This window comes from Balaenoptera borealis (assembly GCF_965194805.1).
Source record: "Balaenoptera borealis genome assembly, chromosome: 1".
Lineage (NCBI taxonomy): Eukaryota > Metazoa > Chordata > Mammalia > Artiodactyla > Balaenopteridae > Balaenoptera > Balaenoptera borealis.
This window is the reverse complement of record NC_138860.1, coordinates 58,082,801-58,099,114: the sequence shown is the minus strand read 5'-3', so window position 1 is coordinate 58,099,114 and position 16,314 is coordinate 58,082,801. Positions and strand designations below refer to the sequence as shown.

The window sequence follows — 16,314 nt, the reverse complement described above, 5'->3', positions numbered from 1 at the left end:
GCTCTAGAGCCCATGCTCTGCAACAAGAGAAGCCACCGCAATGAGAAGCCTGCGCACCACAACGAGGAGTAGCCCCCACTCACCACAACTAGAGAAAGCCTGCTCGCAGCAACAAAGACCCAACACAGCCAAAAAATAAAAATAAAAATAAATAAATAAAATAATGTGTTAAACTGGGTTCTTTGTTTTCTTTGATATTGAGTGGTATGAATTGTTTATAAATTCTGGATATTAACCCCTTATCAGTCATCATTTGCAAATGTTTTCTCCCATTTAGTAGGTTGTCTTTTTGTTTTGTTGATGGTTTCCTTTGCTGTGCTAAAGTTTTTAAGTTTACTTTTGCTTTTATTTCTTTTGCCTTAGGAGACAGATCCAAAAAAATAGTGCTATGATTTGTCAGAGTGTTCTGCCTATGCTCTTTTCTAGGAGGTCTGTGGTTTCAGGTCTTACATTTAGGTCTTTAATCCATTTTGAGTTTACTTTTGTATATGGTGTGAGGAAATGTTCTGATCTCATTTTTTTTACATTTAGCTGTCCAGTTTTTCCAGCACCACTTATTGAAGAGACTGTCTTTTCTCCATTGTATATTCTTGTCTTCATTGTCATGGATTAACTGACCATAAGTACATGGGTTTATTTCTGGGCTCTCCATCCTATTCCATTGATCTGTTGTCTGTTTTTGTGTCAGTACCATGCTGTTTTGATTACTGTTGGTTTGTAGTATAATCTGAAGTCAGGGAGCATGATATCTCCAGCTTTGTTCGTTTTTCTCAAGATTCAATGTTCTAAATTTGGAACTCAACTGTAAAACCTTCCAGGCCTCTGGGAAGATGTTAATTTTAAATTAAGTATGTGATTTCAAAAATAAATATTTAGTATAGTCACATGGCTCAAACCCAAAAAGGTATTTAAAAGAGGTAGGGGAGTTACAGTGAGAAATATACTTCCAATCTGTCATCTATCTTCCTATTCAGTGTTAAATTTTTAGGTATCTTTTTAGTTTCTTTATGCAAAAAATTAGAGATTTTTATTTATCTCTCACTTTTCACAGTAGTATATTATACTTACTATGTCACCTTGAATTAAGTTTTAACTTAAAAATATCTGGTCATGTTTCTGTTTCACTCATATAAAACTTTCTCATTTTTTTTTTGATAGCTGCATGAAAATCCATTATATGATTGTACCAAGATTTAACTAGTCTTCTGTTGATGGTGTTTGGGTTGTTTATAATCTTTTGCCATGACAGCCAGTTATTATAAATAAGCTTGTGCATACACTGTTTTATACTTGTGTGAATAGATGGGAAGTTTTAAAAATTATATTTAAAAGAAATAATTATGAGACTATATAGGTTTTCTATTTCTTCTTTTTTTTTTTTAATTAATTAATTTATTTATTTATGGCTGTGTTGGGTCTTCGTTTCTGTGCGAGGGCTTTCTCTAGTTGTGGCAAGCGGGGGCCAATCTTCATCGCGGTGCGCGGGCCTCTAACTATCGCGGCCTCTCTTGTTGCGGAGCACAGGCTCCAGACGCGCAGCCTCAGTAATTGTGGCTCACGGGCCTAGTTGCTCCACGGCATGTGGGATCTTCCCAGACCAGGGCTCGAACCCGTGTCCCCTGCGTTGGCAGTCAGACTCCCAACCACTGCGCCACCAGGGAAGCCCTCTATTTCTTCTTGAGTTAGTTTTGGTAAATTACATTTTTCTAGGAATTTGTCTTTAATCCATTTTGAAAGTTTTTGTAGTAAAGCTGTTTATGGTATTCTCTTATTGTTTAAAGATCTTTTCTTTGTAGCTTTGCAGTATAGTCTGAAGTCAGGGAATGTGATTCCACCAGCTCTGTTCTTTCTCAAGATTGTTTTGACTATTCGGGGTATTTTGTGTTTCCATATAAATTTTAAAGTTATGTGTTCTTGTTTTGTGAAAAATGCCATTGGATTGCATTGAATTTGTAGATTGCCTTGGGTAGTATGTTCATATCATCTGAATTTTGACACATGGTATTTTATCAAACTATTCTTATGTTTAGATCTGCTACTTTACTGATCTTTTAAAATTCCTGACCTTTTAAAATTCCTGACCTATAAATATTTAAGGGAAGTATGTTGAAATTAGATTTGTCAGCTTTTTATGTAGTTCTATTAATTTACAAAGTGTTGTCTGCTTCTAAGAAAATATAAAAGATGAGGCAGTAAGATAAGAAAGCATTTTAAAATCAACTTTCATGTGAAATAATTACATATGTACTAATGTTTTATGAGTCTGTTAGTTTCATACAAGTTTTAGAATTGTTAAATCTGCCCGGTGAATTGACTCTTTACACCTGGAAATACATTTGTCCAAAAGTTTATTTTAACTGTTAGTAATATAGCTCCTATTTTCTTAGAAATTGAGAACATTGTATGCAAAAAAAGGAGGTAGAGGAGAATTTGCTTTTTCTTCTTAGTGCTCTTTTAGATTTATTTTCTCCGTTGTAAATAAAAAGCAAAGTCTTGAGTCTGATTTTCTTTAGTTTCCTCTCCCCAGGGTGTTGTGGTGGTATGGACAATGTTTAGGCTTTGGAGCCAGATAGATGTTTATTTTGACTTTTAGCTTTACTATTTATTGGCTAAATGACTATTAGTTAGGGCTCTTGATTCTGCTGCTTTAACAGAGACCAGGTAACTGTGGTTTAAAAAAGATAGATATTTAATTTTCTCTGACATAAAAACCTCAAGCTGGTAGGTGGTGCAGGGAACAGAGAACAATTAAAGGACCCACACACCTTCTGTCATGTTTTTCTACCACCCCTGAGATGTTGTCTCTGCTTGCATTGCTGAGATGATTTCTTCCTACCACATCCTCATTCTAGCCTGCAAGGTAGGAAAAAGCAAATGGAGAGGTAGCAGCTTCTTTTTAAAGCCTTGACCTGGAAGTTGCACTGGACATGCCGCTCACATCCCATGACCCATAACTAAGCAACATTGCCAAGACTGGGAAAAACAGTCTTTGATGGGTGGCCGTATGGTTGGCTACATCTCTGGAGGGGGGGACAGGTTCTGTTACTAAAAAGGCAGAAAGGACAAATGTAAAGTAACCAATTAGTGATTATTGAATGGTTCTATAAAATGGAGATAGTGTCCTATGCAGTTTGGTTGTAAGAATTAAATCAAAGGATGGATATAAATCATCTACCATGGTATCTGACCCAGAGTAAGCATTCAGCTAATGTTAGTTTCCTTTTTTTCATGAGCTTTTCTCTGAATCATGGCTGTTTTTACCATCTCCTGGAACTCAGTTCTGTTGCTTTCCAGGATTAACACAATATGTTAATTTCAATGCCTTTAATTTATTTAACATTTAATTGTCAGTGTATGTAATCTCATTTGATATAATAATTAGTTTATTAAAGTATTGGAGTGCTAGATGTCATGAGTATTTCTTTTCCCGAAGTGCCATGCTTTATGCAGTTTTATTTTACACATGTAGAACCATACTTTTAATTTTTTCCTAAACAGCAATATTTTGTGGCATCTTTTCCATGTCCATAAATATATATATCTCAATTATCATTTTTTTCAAAAAGTTTCATACACATGATTTCATATAATCCTATAATAACCCTTTTTTTCCCCTTCCCTACCCCTATTTCCCCTCCTCCTTTCCCTCTCCCTCTCCCCACTGGTAACCACCAGTTTGTTCTCTATATCTGTGAGTCTGCTTCTTTTGTGTTTTATATACTAGTTTGTTGTATTTTTAAAAACAGCTTTATTGAGGAATAATTGGCATAAAAAACTGCATGTAAAATAAATTGCAAAATGTTAAAGTGTACGATTTGATAAGTTTTGACATTTATACATCTATGAAACCATCACCACAATGAAGATAACAAGCATGTCTCCCCCAAAAGTCCTCATGCCCCTTTATAATTTTTCCCTCCCAGCCTTAACCCCATAGCAATTAAAGATCTGTTTTCTATCACTATACATTAGTTTATATTTTCTAGATTTTTATATAAATGGAATGTATAGTTTTTAATACCATTTTTAATAGCTGTTTGGTATTTCATTGTCTGGGTGGGGCCATAATTTGTTAATCAATGCTCTGTGCTAAACATTTAGGTTGACTTCTCCCCCCCCCCCCCCGCCCCCGCTCTTATAAACTGTGCTTTGTTATGTTTATTAAGATGTATATTCAAGGGTGATCATTTGGAGCCGTGTATCCATAGATTAAATTTCTAAAAGTATATTGCTGAATCAAAGGCTGTGGTACCTTTTGAGACAATATGGCCAAACTGCCCTCTAGACTGGTCAGGTTACACTCTTACTAGCTGTTCTTAGTCAAGTCATTCCTTCTCCAAGAATGAGGTTTGTCATTAGAAAAGAATCTTCTAAAAAAATATTATAGGACAAAATCAGTATCTTTTTTTCCCACTAATGATATGCTTGGGAAATACTTAAGGGTGTTCCTTATTTATAACCAAGGTTGCAAATCCTCTTCCTTCCTTACATTTTTTTAATGAGTAACTTCATGGAGGTCTAGTTTATGTAAGCCATTAATGTCATGTTTAATATGAACTGTTATTTTGATTGGTTTATCTAAATAATTGTCTTGTGTTCTTTTTAAAGGTTTGTTATTGAACTCTGTGAACCAATTCAAGTAAAACAGTTTGATATTGCAAATTATGAATTATTTTCTTCTACTCCTAAAGACTTTCTGGTTTCTATCAGTGACAGGTAAATTCTAAAGCTGGTTTCTACAGAGTTTATATTGGATTTTCAGAATAAAAATTTAAAAACAGGTCACATTTTAAAACTTTAATTATTTTATTTTTTATTTTAATCAACTTGTATCAATTTGTAAGAACAGTAGTAATACTATTGTAGGAAAGGCACTTGTTAGTTTACTTTCATTAACTTATATAGTGCGTATAACAACCCTCTGATATTATTCCCTTATGAGATGAGGAAACAGACAAGGAGAGATTAAGTAGCTTGCCTAGGTCACATGACTTGTGGCTTGGACAACCAAGATTCAAATGTAGATCTGTATGACTTTAAAGTCCTTACTTTTAATATATTATGCCCTATTGCTTCCAGATATTCTTTAAAAAGTTATTAAAAACATACATGAGCATTTTATATCATGAGGTATATTTTTGTTAAAGTATATTTTAAAAACTTTGGTATATATGTGTGATTATAAGAGAAATAAACATACATTGTAAGGAATTTGGTAGAGAACCCCAATCCTATCAACCATAGATAACTGTATTAGCATTTTAATACATTCCTTCCAGTCTTTTCTACACATTTATTCTACCAAAAAAGTCAGTTTTTAATGCTTACATCTTGAGAATATCCTTTTGTGTTTTAAACACATCATTTTTAATGAATACTTGATATTTTCCTCCCAGTGGAGGTGTTTATTCCTTCCATAAATCCTTTTTCAGTGCCCATAATATACCATGTAGGATGCTGTTTTTTATTTTACCATTCTTTTATCATTGATCATTAAGGGTTTTCTGTGGTGTTTCTTCCCCCACCCCACACTTAGCATTGCCTAATACAGTTTTTGAAATGAATTCTCAAGATCTCTCATTCATTTTTCTTTTACTAATCTTGCTCAAATCATTTCCTTTTCTCTAAGCTGTAATTTTCTTATATGTCAAATGAATATTCAGCTTTGACAACTAAAGTGTTTTTTTTTAATGTGATGAGAGAACACTCGTTACTTTGAGGGATTCTTTAAATGCTGTAGTAAACAAAAATAATAGTTTTGGGCTATTACATTAGATTTCCTTTTAAAGGGGGAAAAGCTATATAAGCTGTGAAATTCAAATATTATAGTAAAGGATTTTTTCTTTTTCCCTTTCCACCAGTACTTATACTTCATATCATCACACACTTATTGGTACATGAAGAGTAGTACCTCTTTCTTCCAAAACAATCTCTTGGCTACTTTCTGTTTTAAAACCTCCAGTTTACTTGGAAGCCCTCCCAAACCCCAAGAAGCAGTCCTGGTCCTACTTTTGTCTTCCTCTGTCTTCTATTTGATAATGGTGTAATTTTTCAAGACCATCTTTCCTCATAAGGAGGAACCTGTCAGAGTTTAGCTGGAAGAAAAAATGTATTTATTCAACTCGATGCTTAACTCATATTTAAACTATGTTAAGTGAGTATGTTTACCTGGAGAGGGGGAAAATAATGCATAGGATCTCTTTTGAAAATGTGATGGAACCTCTCAATATGTGATTTATGATTTTCTAAAAAGGAATATTTATATTTTATATTTTCTAGATACCCCACAAATAAATGGATTAAGCTGGGTACTTTCCATGGTAGAGATGAGAGGACTGTCCAGAGTTTCCCTTTAGATGAACAGATGTATGCAAAATATGTGAAGGTATGTTTATATTTGCAGAACTATGTTCTATAATGAAACATACCTGTTATTCATACTTTGTACCTCACCTGTTTAGAAATAAGAAAAATTAAGAGGAAATTTACTGCAATATTCCTTTTAATAAAACAATTCTTACTTGGATATATTATTTTATGGGACAAATACTAATAAAGTCCCTTTTGTATAACTGGAAACCTAGGCTAGTTTTTTGATATCTGTGGCTCTGATGAAATTCCAAATTATAACTCGTAATATTTTTGGAGTCTTGATATAAAATGTCATCTTTATAGTATTATATTTCTTTATATTTTAAAACCCAAATCAGTCAGTCACTGCAGTCTTTAAAGCAGGTCTGATTATTGGAATCTAAGATCATTTCCATTTTCATATCTAGTTATTTATCATTATGGCTTTTTGCCTTTTGTATACTCAAATGAAATATTATGTCTAAGTAACAATTTCAAATAAAGTTTTAACCATTTAAATTCCTGCTGCAACCTAAATGTCCATCAACAGAGGAATTGATAAAGAAGTTGTAGTACATATATACAAAGGAATATTACTCAGCCATAAAAAAGAATGAAATAATGCCATTTGCAGCAACATGGATGGACCTCCAGATTGTCACACTGAGTGAAATAAGTCAGACAGAGAAAGATAAATATCATATGATATCACTTATATGTGGAATCTAAAAAAAAAAAAATGGTACAGATGAACTTATTTACAAAACAGAAATGCTACAGATGAAATTATTTACAAAACGGAAACAAAACACAAACTTTTGGTTACTGGGGAGAAAGTGGAGGGTGGGGGGAGGGAAAAATTGGGAGACTGGAATTGACACATATACATTACTATATATAAAATAGATAACTAATAAGGACCTACTGTATAGCATAGGGAACTCTTCTATAATACTCTGTAATGACCGATATGGGAAAAGAATCTAAAAAAGAACGGATGTATGTATAACTGATAACACTTTGCTGTACAGCAGAAACTAACGCAACATTGTAAATCAACTATACTCCAATAAAAATAAAAAATAAATTAATAAATAAATTCCTGCTGCTTCCTCCCCCAATGTAGAGGTGGAATTATCTACCAAAGTAGAATTAATCACTCTTGAATTGAATTTAGACAAAATATGGGAATTTCTTACTCCTCTTATTTCTTCTTTTTTTTCTTTAAAATAATACAGCCATACCTTAAAGTACAACTGTGTTAATAATAAGACCTTTTGGAATGACAGCAGCTCTAATTTTCTTTCTAATCTTTTCTTCTTTAAATGTGAAAACTTATAGCTACCTACTTGTCTTTTGGGATTTTACTGTCTATGTCTTTTTTAAGCATGTATTAAATTGGCTTCTGTAAATGGGTAAACTTGTAGTATTCCTAGTCTCCGTATAAAAATGCTTTTATAAAAATGCTGTTTTTAAAGTACAGTTGATACTCTCAGTTAATGATTCAGCTGTGTTCAGAAAGGTCGAAGGTACATTTTTAGTTTCTTTTAAAGTGAATACTGAAACAGTTGTTTAATGACTTTTTTATATAACACAGTTTCTACACTGTGATGAGGAAAAAAAATTAAAAATAATTTGGCAGGTGATAACAAGTATACCTAATTTTACAATTAAGACAACTGACATGTTATGAAATAGTTCCAAGAATCATTCTTTATATCATCTACCTTGTTAATAATGGAAGAACATTTTATTGGTGATACAAAAAATGCCATATAAAACTCCCTACTTTGTCCTTTTTATGATGGGAGACTATAGAGCATTTTGATGATTGGTTTTCTTAAAAGCCCTTTTTGGTAGAATTAAGTTTAAAAGCAAAAAATATTTACTTCTGATTCTCATTTTATACTGGTAAATGTTATATAAGTTTACCTGGGTTTTCCTCATCCCAAAAGAGCTAAATCCAAATTTACAAAATACTTTTTAATAATTTATATTTTAAAAATTTATTGATAAATATCTTCTACAAGTTATACTTGAAATAGCATAGCATATCAAAAATTCATGTTTTCCCTAAAACAATTTGTATACAGTACTGTGCAAGAATAAATATTTCATATTATGCTAGTTAATTTTTTTATCAATATGACTGTTCATAGATATGTGTAGCTGCATATGTATCAATATATAAATTCATATGTGGGTATATACATGATAACATATCTATAATATTTAAAGTAATATAAAACAGGTTATTTCTAGATACTCTTTACTAATTACTTTTAGAGTGCTTTCATATCTAATGGATAAATAAAACAGCAGCAATGAATTTTAGGTTAAAGTTAATTTATTTCATTACAGTTAGACTATACTTTCTAGTTGTGTTGGTAAAAATTTAAATCATTGCTTTGGTTTCTGCAAAGAAATAAGAGTACTACAATGTTATCCATCACAGTACATTGCTTTCTATTCCTTAATTATACAATAATTTACAAATATTAAATGTTGCTTATGGTATGTTATCCAGACTTTGGAACTGATTTCTTTTTCTTTTCCTTTCTCTTGCTTCAGATGTTCATCAAGTACATAAAGGTTAGCAACCTTCTCTTTTGCAATATTGAATAACAGGGCATGGCATATTATTCATGGCAAAAAGCAAAACTTTACAAGTATTGATTTTTGGGGAAACGAGGACTTTATTTTTAGAAATGTTATAATGAAAAAATGAATATATTGTTAGATAATCTCACATGCACTGTACTGGTTTCCCATTTCATGTGCTTTTATTCTTTAGGTGGAGTTGGTATCACATTTTGGATCAGAGCACTTTTGTCCATTAAGCCTTATAAGGTAATACAGAACAAAAAAATTTACTGAGTGGTTTAAAAAGAAAAAAAGGGATACATAAAAATCCCACTATATTTAAAGTGGAGAAATAATGTTCTACTATGTGAAGAGAACACCATAGAAATATAAGCTACTATACCTTTCTTACTCTTGAATACCGTTTAGAAAAATGTAAAAATTTCCTTTAAGAAAAAAGAACCTTCATTTTATGTGTTCGATTTAGCTTGCTTGATATGATGACAATATATGGAAACATTTTAGACCGATACAAAACTTAGTCATTGTATTTTTAAATGCCTTAAATAGATCAACATTTTAATGGAAACAGTGGATTGAGAAACAGTGGTCATTATTTTTGAGTCCAGAAGTTAATGGCCCTCAAAACATAACCAAAGTTATTATATTTTGTCATTTATTATGAAGAGGTGAGTCTTAACAACTGTTTAGTTTTGAAAGACTTTAATGAAATTGTTGTTAATAGGGTATTTGGCACTAGCATGGTGGAAGAATATGAAGAGATTGCTGATTCCCAGTACCAGTCAGAACGTCAAGAACTATTTGATGAAGACTATGGTAAGTGACTTTAAAACAGTGACTATTTATGTATTATTTTTTGCTTTTTAAAATCTAATGGTAATGGGTAAATGTAGGTCACTTAAAAAAATCAATATGATGGTTGTCTTTAGTTTTTTCCTTGTTTTTAACCCTAGTAACTAATTTTTTCTTAAACGTATTTTCTAAAATAATTTTCTGCTTTGTAAATTGAGCTGTTTTCCAAGCTTAACAATCAGTTATTTGTGACTGGAACTCCCTTCAATAACATCAGTGCTATAAATTATGGTTATATCCCTATGCCAGCCCCAAAAACCTGTTACTCATAAGGCAACTGAAATAGTAGAATTGAAAATTAATTTCTTTGATTTGCCTTTAGCCTCAGAGCAAGCATATTGAGGCCTGAGTTTTTGAGAAACTCCCATGAACTTGCAGAGGTCGGAGAAGGTTTTATGATACCCTCCGTTTCTACTTTATCCAGTTCTTGTTTTAAGATGTCTTAAACTGTAGTCTGAAAAATCTAATTTTTCCCTTCCCTAGTTTTCCCGTAAGTGAAGTGAAGACATTTACTAGGGGTTGGTAAACTACATTGAAAGCTTGAATAAAAGTCTTATAAATGTGATTAAAATTTTGGTAAGCAGTGGAAATATTTTCCTTGGTTTATATCTGTTTGATAAATGGCTTGTGAATTTCATTTTCTTTTTGTGAATGTGTTTTAGATGTATAATAAAAATTATAAAATTGTTTTAAATGTCAGCTGACTTTGACGGGATATAATTTGAGCTTTTAAACATATTGGAGATAGTTCTTAGCATAAGTACCTTCATTTTCTCTTTGAACAGATTACCCACTGGATTATAATACTGGGGAGGATAAATCCTCAAAAAATCTTCTTGGTTCTGCTACAAGTGAGTATTTTGGGTTTTGCTAGTCACTACAATTAAAGTATTTCTCAACTTTTTTTTCCTGGCATATGTGAACATTTTGTTGTGGTATAGTTTAGGGGGCTCCTACTCTCCCAGTGTTAAACTTTGAGTTGAAATCAAAGAAAATACTTTTGAAAAGTATTTCCATGGAAATAAAACAGGAAGAATATATGAAAACAAAGAAGAGAGGGAAAAATGCGAGCACAAGTTGGTTCTTCTACTAAAATTAAGCAGCTATATTTTTAGGCAAATTCCTTACAGTGAAGAATGGGCTATGAATTTACTTGGGGAAAGAATTATTAAAGAGGTCCTAGACCATATGAGTAAGAGCGTCTGGGTAATCATACTGGATGGGAAAGGAATTAGTTTTAGAGGTGGTACTCATCAGTGAAATCCTACCAAATGAGGATTTGTTAATATATGGGTATGGTTTCCTACTTAATTATAAAACATAAAGGCTGTTTCTTATTCATAATAATGATGATTCCCAACCAGTAACAATAATAGCAATAACAATATACTCTTTGTAAACTAAAAAGAACAATGACTAACATACTAGTTGTTTAATTTCTTGTCATGCCAACCTATTATCCGAACTTAGTGGTAGGCTAACTAAGTAGACTCCTTGAAAGACCATTACCGACTGACACTTTAGCTTTACTGTTAGAATGCAGGTAGGTATATTTAATGTTTGTTATCTTTGGTTGTTCCTGAATAATATGGAACTTACTGGAAGGAGTTTTCTTTTTATTTGGAGATTAATAATTGAATTTAATGAAAGTAAGTCTTAGTAAAATAGAAAACTATTTGTGCATTTCTCTTTTAGTGAGTTGAATTGCTTGAATCCCAATCTCACTGTGTACATTGTCCTTATACCTTTTTAAGATACTCAACCAGTAGTACATATACTTTAGGTAGATATTTGGGTGGCTACAGTATATGGAGTTGAGTCACTTCTCTTTCTTTTCATCTTTTTTTCCCTTTCTTCTCTTCGTGTCCTCTTCCTCTCCACAGAAGACTATAGATTTCAGTGGGCTTTTTAGGGAATAGGAAGAAGAGTGTTAAAAATACCTGCATAAAGGGAATGCTTTTATGTTATATTTAGCCTTGTTACAGATTAGCTCAATATATTTTGTTTTACTCTATTGCCAGTCAACTGACATTTTAGATATTATAGACTACTTTTAAGTAGGTTCCTTACCTATATCTAGCTGATGATAGCATTAAAACAGGTGCCTCATTCACTGCTATGGTGTATAGTTTTTTAGGAGTGAAAAAATGATGCTATTTTATTTATCTGGATATTGATATTATTGTTCATGTCCTTAAATTTGTAATAAAAAACTATGTTATATAATAGTCATCATATCATAGCTCAGTAATGCTGACTTAGCTGTGAGGAGGAATTATTATTTTATGGGGTCAGAAAATAGCCCCAGACTAAAAGCTCTCTAGTATCCAATGGTTACTGGGAAGGAAGAGGCACCTTCCAGAAGTAATGACTTAGAAGTTTTAGATAAGGGAAAACTCTGTTGATATTCTTGCTTTCTTTTTCTACCTTCCTATGGAATTAACTCCAAGACACCATTAAAACGTTTTCAGTGGAGGACATTTCCCTATTTGTAATCACTTCTCTGACTAATGTATTATTTTAATTAATGAGACATAGAATTTTTTTAGATCCTACTCTTTGGATCTTTTTCCTTGAAGGTGTGTTTCTTGGTAACACATCATTTTTCTTTTTTGTGGCTTTCTGGAAGGACAGTCCATTTACCTTCCAGTGTTTAGATGTTGAAAGATTTTGTGTAGTGAGACAAGATGGGTGGGAGGATGTCAGCTGAGCCTAAGCATGAAAAATGGGGTTTGAAAAGATCTCTATTTCTTGAAGTTTCAGAACAAGAGAGGCAGTAGTAACCGAGTGATAAGACTGCTGTCATAAAGTTTATAGGCATGACCTAACACTGCTGCCTTCTATACCTGTATCCTTCTAGTTTTCTCTGAACAGTCTAGGACTGGTTTTGAGCCTGACCTAGTTACTGCCTCCAATGTAGTATAACTTTAAGGCGTAAATAACAATGTGGAATCAGGCCAAAGAGCTAGTCTCTGGCACTGCAATGTCTGAATTTGACTATAATCATCACCACTTTCTAAATTAGCTTGAAATTGGCCAATTTTGCACCTAATTTATTTTCAATATTTATGTAATGTCTTCAAAACAGAATCCTGTGGCTTTAATCTAAAGAGAAACTCTTTTTTTCTTTTTGTTGTTGAGCAATTAGTAGTCATAGGAAATATATGTCACCAGAGTATGTTGCTTCTGATGGGACTTGGTTGTCAAAGAGCATGCATGCTGCATATTTAGACATATTTGATACTACATAATTTACTGAGCTGCCAGAAAGGGAGAAACTACTATTTTAGAGCAGCATTCTTGGCTTTTACATATGCCAGTTCTGGCAACTCTTCTGCCTGAATCTTTTGTTTACATTCTTGAACCAGAACATTTAAATATTTTATATCACCAGAAATTCTTTGTATCACTCTGCTCTACTTGTGCTTGGTCATGTGGATCTTCCTGACCACTCTCTACTTTGATATTCTTGCAAGTCTGCCTTTACTCCTATATATGGTCTGCATTTTATTAGAATCATCAGATTTGCTAAAGTCCAGGTTTCTGTTTACGTTTCTGTATATGTTTAAGACAAAGTATAGTTTTTGTTTTAAGTCAGAGTATTTTTTATATTTTAAGGTCCTAGAAGGAAAAGAGAATGAAGGTAGGCATGCTCAGTACACATGGGAGGAAGTAGTTTCTTCGTTGGTTTGTCTTGTGTTGTAGCATAGGCAGTTTGTTTTCTGTCTCAAAAAGAGCCATTGGTGTGCTGGAGACTGAGTATAACATGTTGATATTTGGTCCCTAGGGAATTTCATCCCTAAAGAAATGGGATGGGATGAATAGTTGCCCAACTCAAAGAGAAAGGAGTTGGCTAATCCATAAGAAATTAAGGACGGGTATCTCGTTTGGCACTATATTCCAAATTATACTTTTACCCTTTAGCCTTTCTGAAGGCTTTTTAGTGGCCAGATTATCATCATGATAAGCAGTTGGACGCAAAGTGAGAATGGTTAAGAAAATTCACAAAGCTGCTTTCTCTCAAAAGACAAAAGAAAAACATTATATTTGTCAGTGTCCTGTGAACATAGGAAGATTCTTTCTTACAGGTTAGATGGGCTGAGAAAGAAGAAATTTGCCAGGTTTTGCTTTTGTTACCAAGTGGCCCCCTGAAATGATGATAATAATATATTTAAATGATGGGTAGTATAAATCTTCCTTATTGTAGGTACTAGTATTAAAATTTAGGTTAAAAAGTAATACTCTAAAGCTTCTTTCTCTACACAGATTAATAGATAACAGATTTTTTTTAATTGTTAATAATAATACCAGAAAATTTAAAGGCAGAAAGTTTGAAATCTGTGGTACGATTGCCCTTTGAAGCACAAGGGTCTTAGAATATAGACTTGGTTACAAGATTTGGGTTCTGTGAAGCCGTCAGTTTTGACTGAACTTCAGCTGTCAAGCTAAGTAGAGGATCACATACTACTATTGCAGTATTGGGTGACATTGTATTTATGAGGAAATGACAGAGTTTCCTTTGCTACTTTATCTTAGTTTGTAAGAAAATAGAGTTTCCATTCCTGTTTTTATCTCATGCTGAGGCATCTCTTTAGCCTAAGATCCAAGACTGCTTCTCTGTTTAACAATTTGCCAGGTCAAAGGGCAAGGTTGACCTGTAATCCTAGATATTTAAAAAGCAAATATAAAGCTTTTATGTGTCTAACTGATGATTGGAAACAAAGTACCACTGCTTGTTGTCTTTCAGAATATAGAATCATAGTTAAAGATTAAAATTAATAACTGTCTACCAGATATCACTTTTAAAAGTCTAAAATATACTATTTTTACCTGCCATAAAGCATATCTTTACAGTATCAGCGCCAGGTGACAGTGCTTGGCTTGTTCCCAGCCTTCCTGATGTGCTAGCTTTTCCTTCTTTAGATCCTTTCGTACTTCTCACATCTATGGTTTTCATGAAAGTGTGATGAAAACTCTATGGATCTCTTTTAGGAAAGGAAACTAAAATGGAAAAAACTGATGAGGCTTAATATGTAGCCCCTGCCAGATCTTAGTATTTTAATAGGATAAATACCTGGTGAATTAACTTCTAATAGAATTTCAGAGATTAGATTGGAGTTGGAAGTTAATTTCCCTTGAAATTACATTATATTACTAGAAGGAAGTCTTCTGTTCCCAGCCAGCTAAGTTTTATGACTTTGACTTTCAATTCATCTGCCCTTGCCCATGCTCATCCAGTTCACTAAAGAATTTATGTCATTTATTGGCCATAAAACATTGTTAAAAGTCATCAAATACATGATTCTATGCAGTGTCATTTTGGATTTAAGCATATTACCTAGGTATTTTATGTTCATAGTTGAAAATGAAGTCGTTCTGCTGCTCTTTGGATAATAATCTTCCCATTTCATTTATTTTTACCTATGATAGTCACATGTTTAGGAACAACTTTTATTTCTTCAGGCTTTTTTGTTTTTGATTTAAACTGTAGAACCCCTTTCTAAAGAAAAAAAGACTTTTCTATAAAATACAAATTTTGGTTATCACATTTCTTTCCTATCTCAGTACAGGCTATATGTTGAATTATACTTGAATTTTATAATATGCTGAAGGTAGTGTTTGCTAAAAGGTTTGGGGAAGTTTTACAAAAAAGTGTAATTAAATTTTATGAACATAAAAATTCAGATTTATGCTTAATACTTTTTGCCTGAAATTTGTGTCCTATATTGGACTTACATAGTAAGGCGAGCAAAAAGGTAATTAGTCCAAAAAATGAAAAAAGACCATTACAAATGGTTTTTGACTATCTGATATTGAGTTATGTGAAAATATTTAGGTGTATTGTTATTTTTCTCTGATTGAATTTTGTTTTAGATGCCATTCTAAATATGGTGAATATTGCCGCTAATATTCTGGGAGCAAAAACTGAAGACCTGACAGAAGGTACCTAATCATTTTATGGGTCTTTTAAATATATGATACTCCAGGGATCTTCCTAGTTAGTAAAATTAATTAATAAGCCAAGCAATTTGATTTTTCATTTAGAAATACAGAAACCATTCAAAGGAACTTACCAGTCTTCCTTTATTCATTGTTTATTTGAATTTCACAAGTTCTCTTTAGTAAATAGGATCCTGTCTATATAAAATCATGAATTTGTTTTTTAATTCTTCCCTGCCGTAGAAGTAATGATTTTATCCCTTATCTCTTTCCTGAGGTTTTGGTGCTCTAGAGGTACTTAAAGTGTATGCTTTTATTTATCAAACAGCTGTTCAATTAAGAAAGCAATTATTTCCTTAAAGAATGTCAAATAAGAATATTATTAGCAAGGAGAAACAATCTTGCCTTTTTTGTTTTCAAAAATACTTCGTCCCAGTTATAAAATAAGTAAGTCATGGGGTTGTAATGTACAACATGTGGAGTACAATATGGTGACAGATGGTAACTAGACTTATTGTGGTGGTCATTTTGCAGTGTATACAAATGTCAAATCACTGTGTTGTACAC

General features: G+C 32.6%; 1 protein-coding gene across 8 annotated transcripts in view; it reads left to right on the top strand.

The window, feature by feature from the left end:
* SUCO (SUN domain containing ossification factor) overlaps positions 1 to 16,314 on the top strand; it is a 73,292-nt gene that overhangs the window by 33,651 nt on the left and 23,327 nt on the right. For 5 of the 8 annotated variants that reach the window (XM_082371319.1, XM_082371321.1, XM_082371322.1 and 2 more), the window contains 7 exons: positions 4,609 to 4,716; positions 6,280 to 6,385; positions 8,923 to 8,943; positions 9,146 to 9,201; positions 9,680 to 9,771; positions 10,593 to 10,658; positions 15,682 to 15,750. In XM_082371319.1, the coding sequence (XP_082227445.1) occupies positions 4,609 to 4,716; positions 6,280 to 6,385; positions 8,923 to 8,943; positions 9,146 to 9,201; positions 9,680 to 9,771; positions 10,593 to 10,658; positions 15,682 to 15,750 (518 nt within the window). The remainder of the gene's footprint in view (positions 1 to 4,608; positions 4,717 to 6,279; positions 6,386 to 8,922; positions 8,944 to 9,145; positions 9,202 to 9,679; positions 9,772 to 10,592; positions 10,659 to 15,681; positions 15,751 to 16,314) is intronic. The other 3 variants (XM_082371326.1, XM_082371320.1, XM_082371325.1) reach the window with 2 other exon arrangements.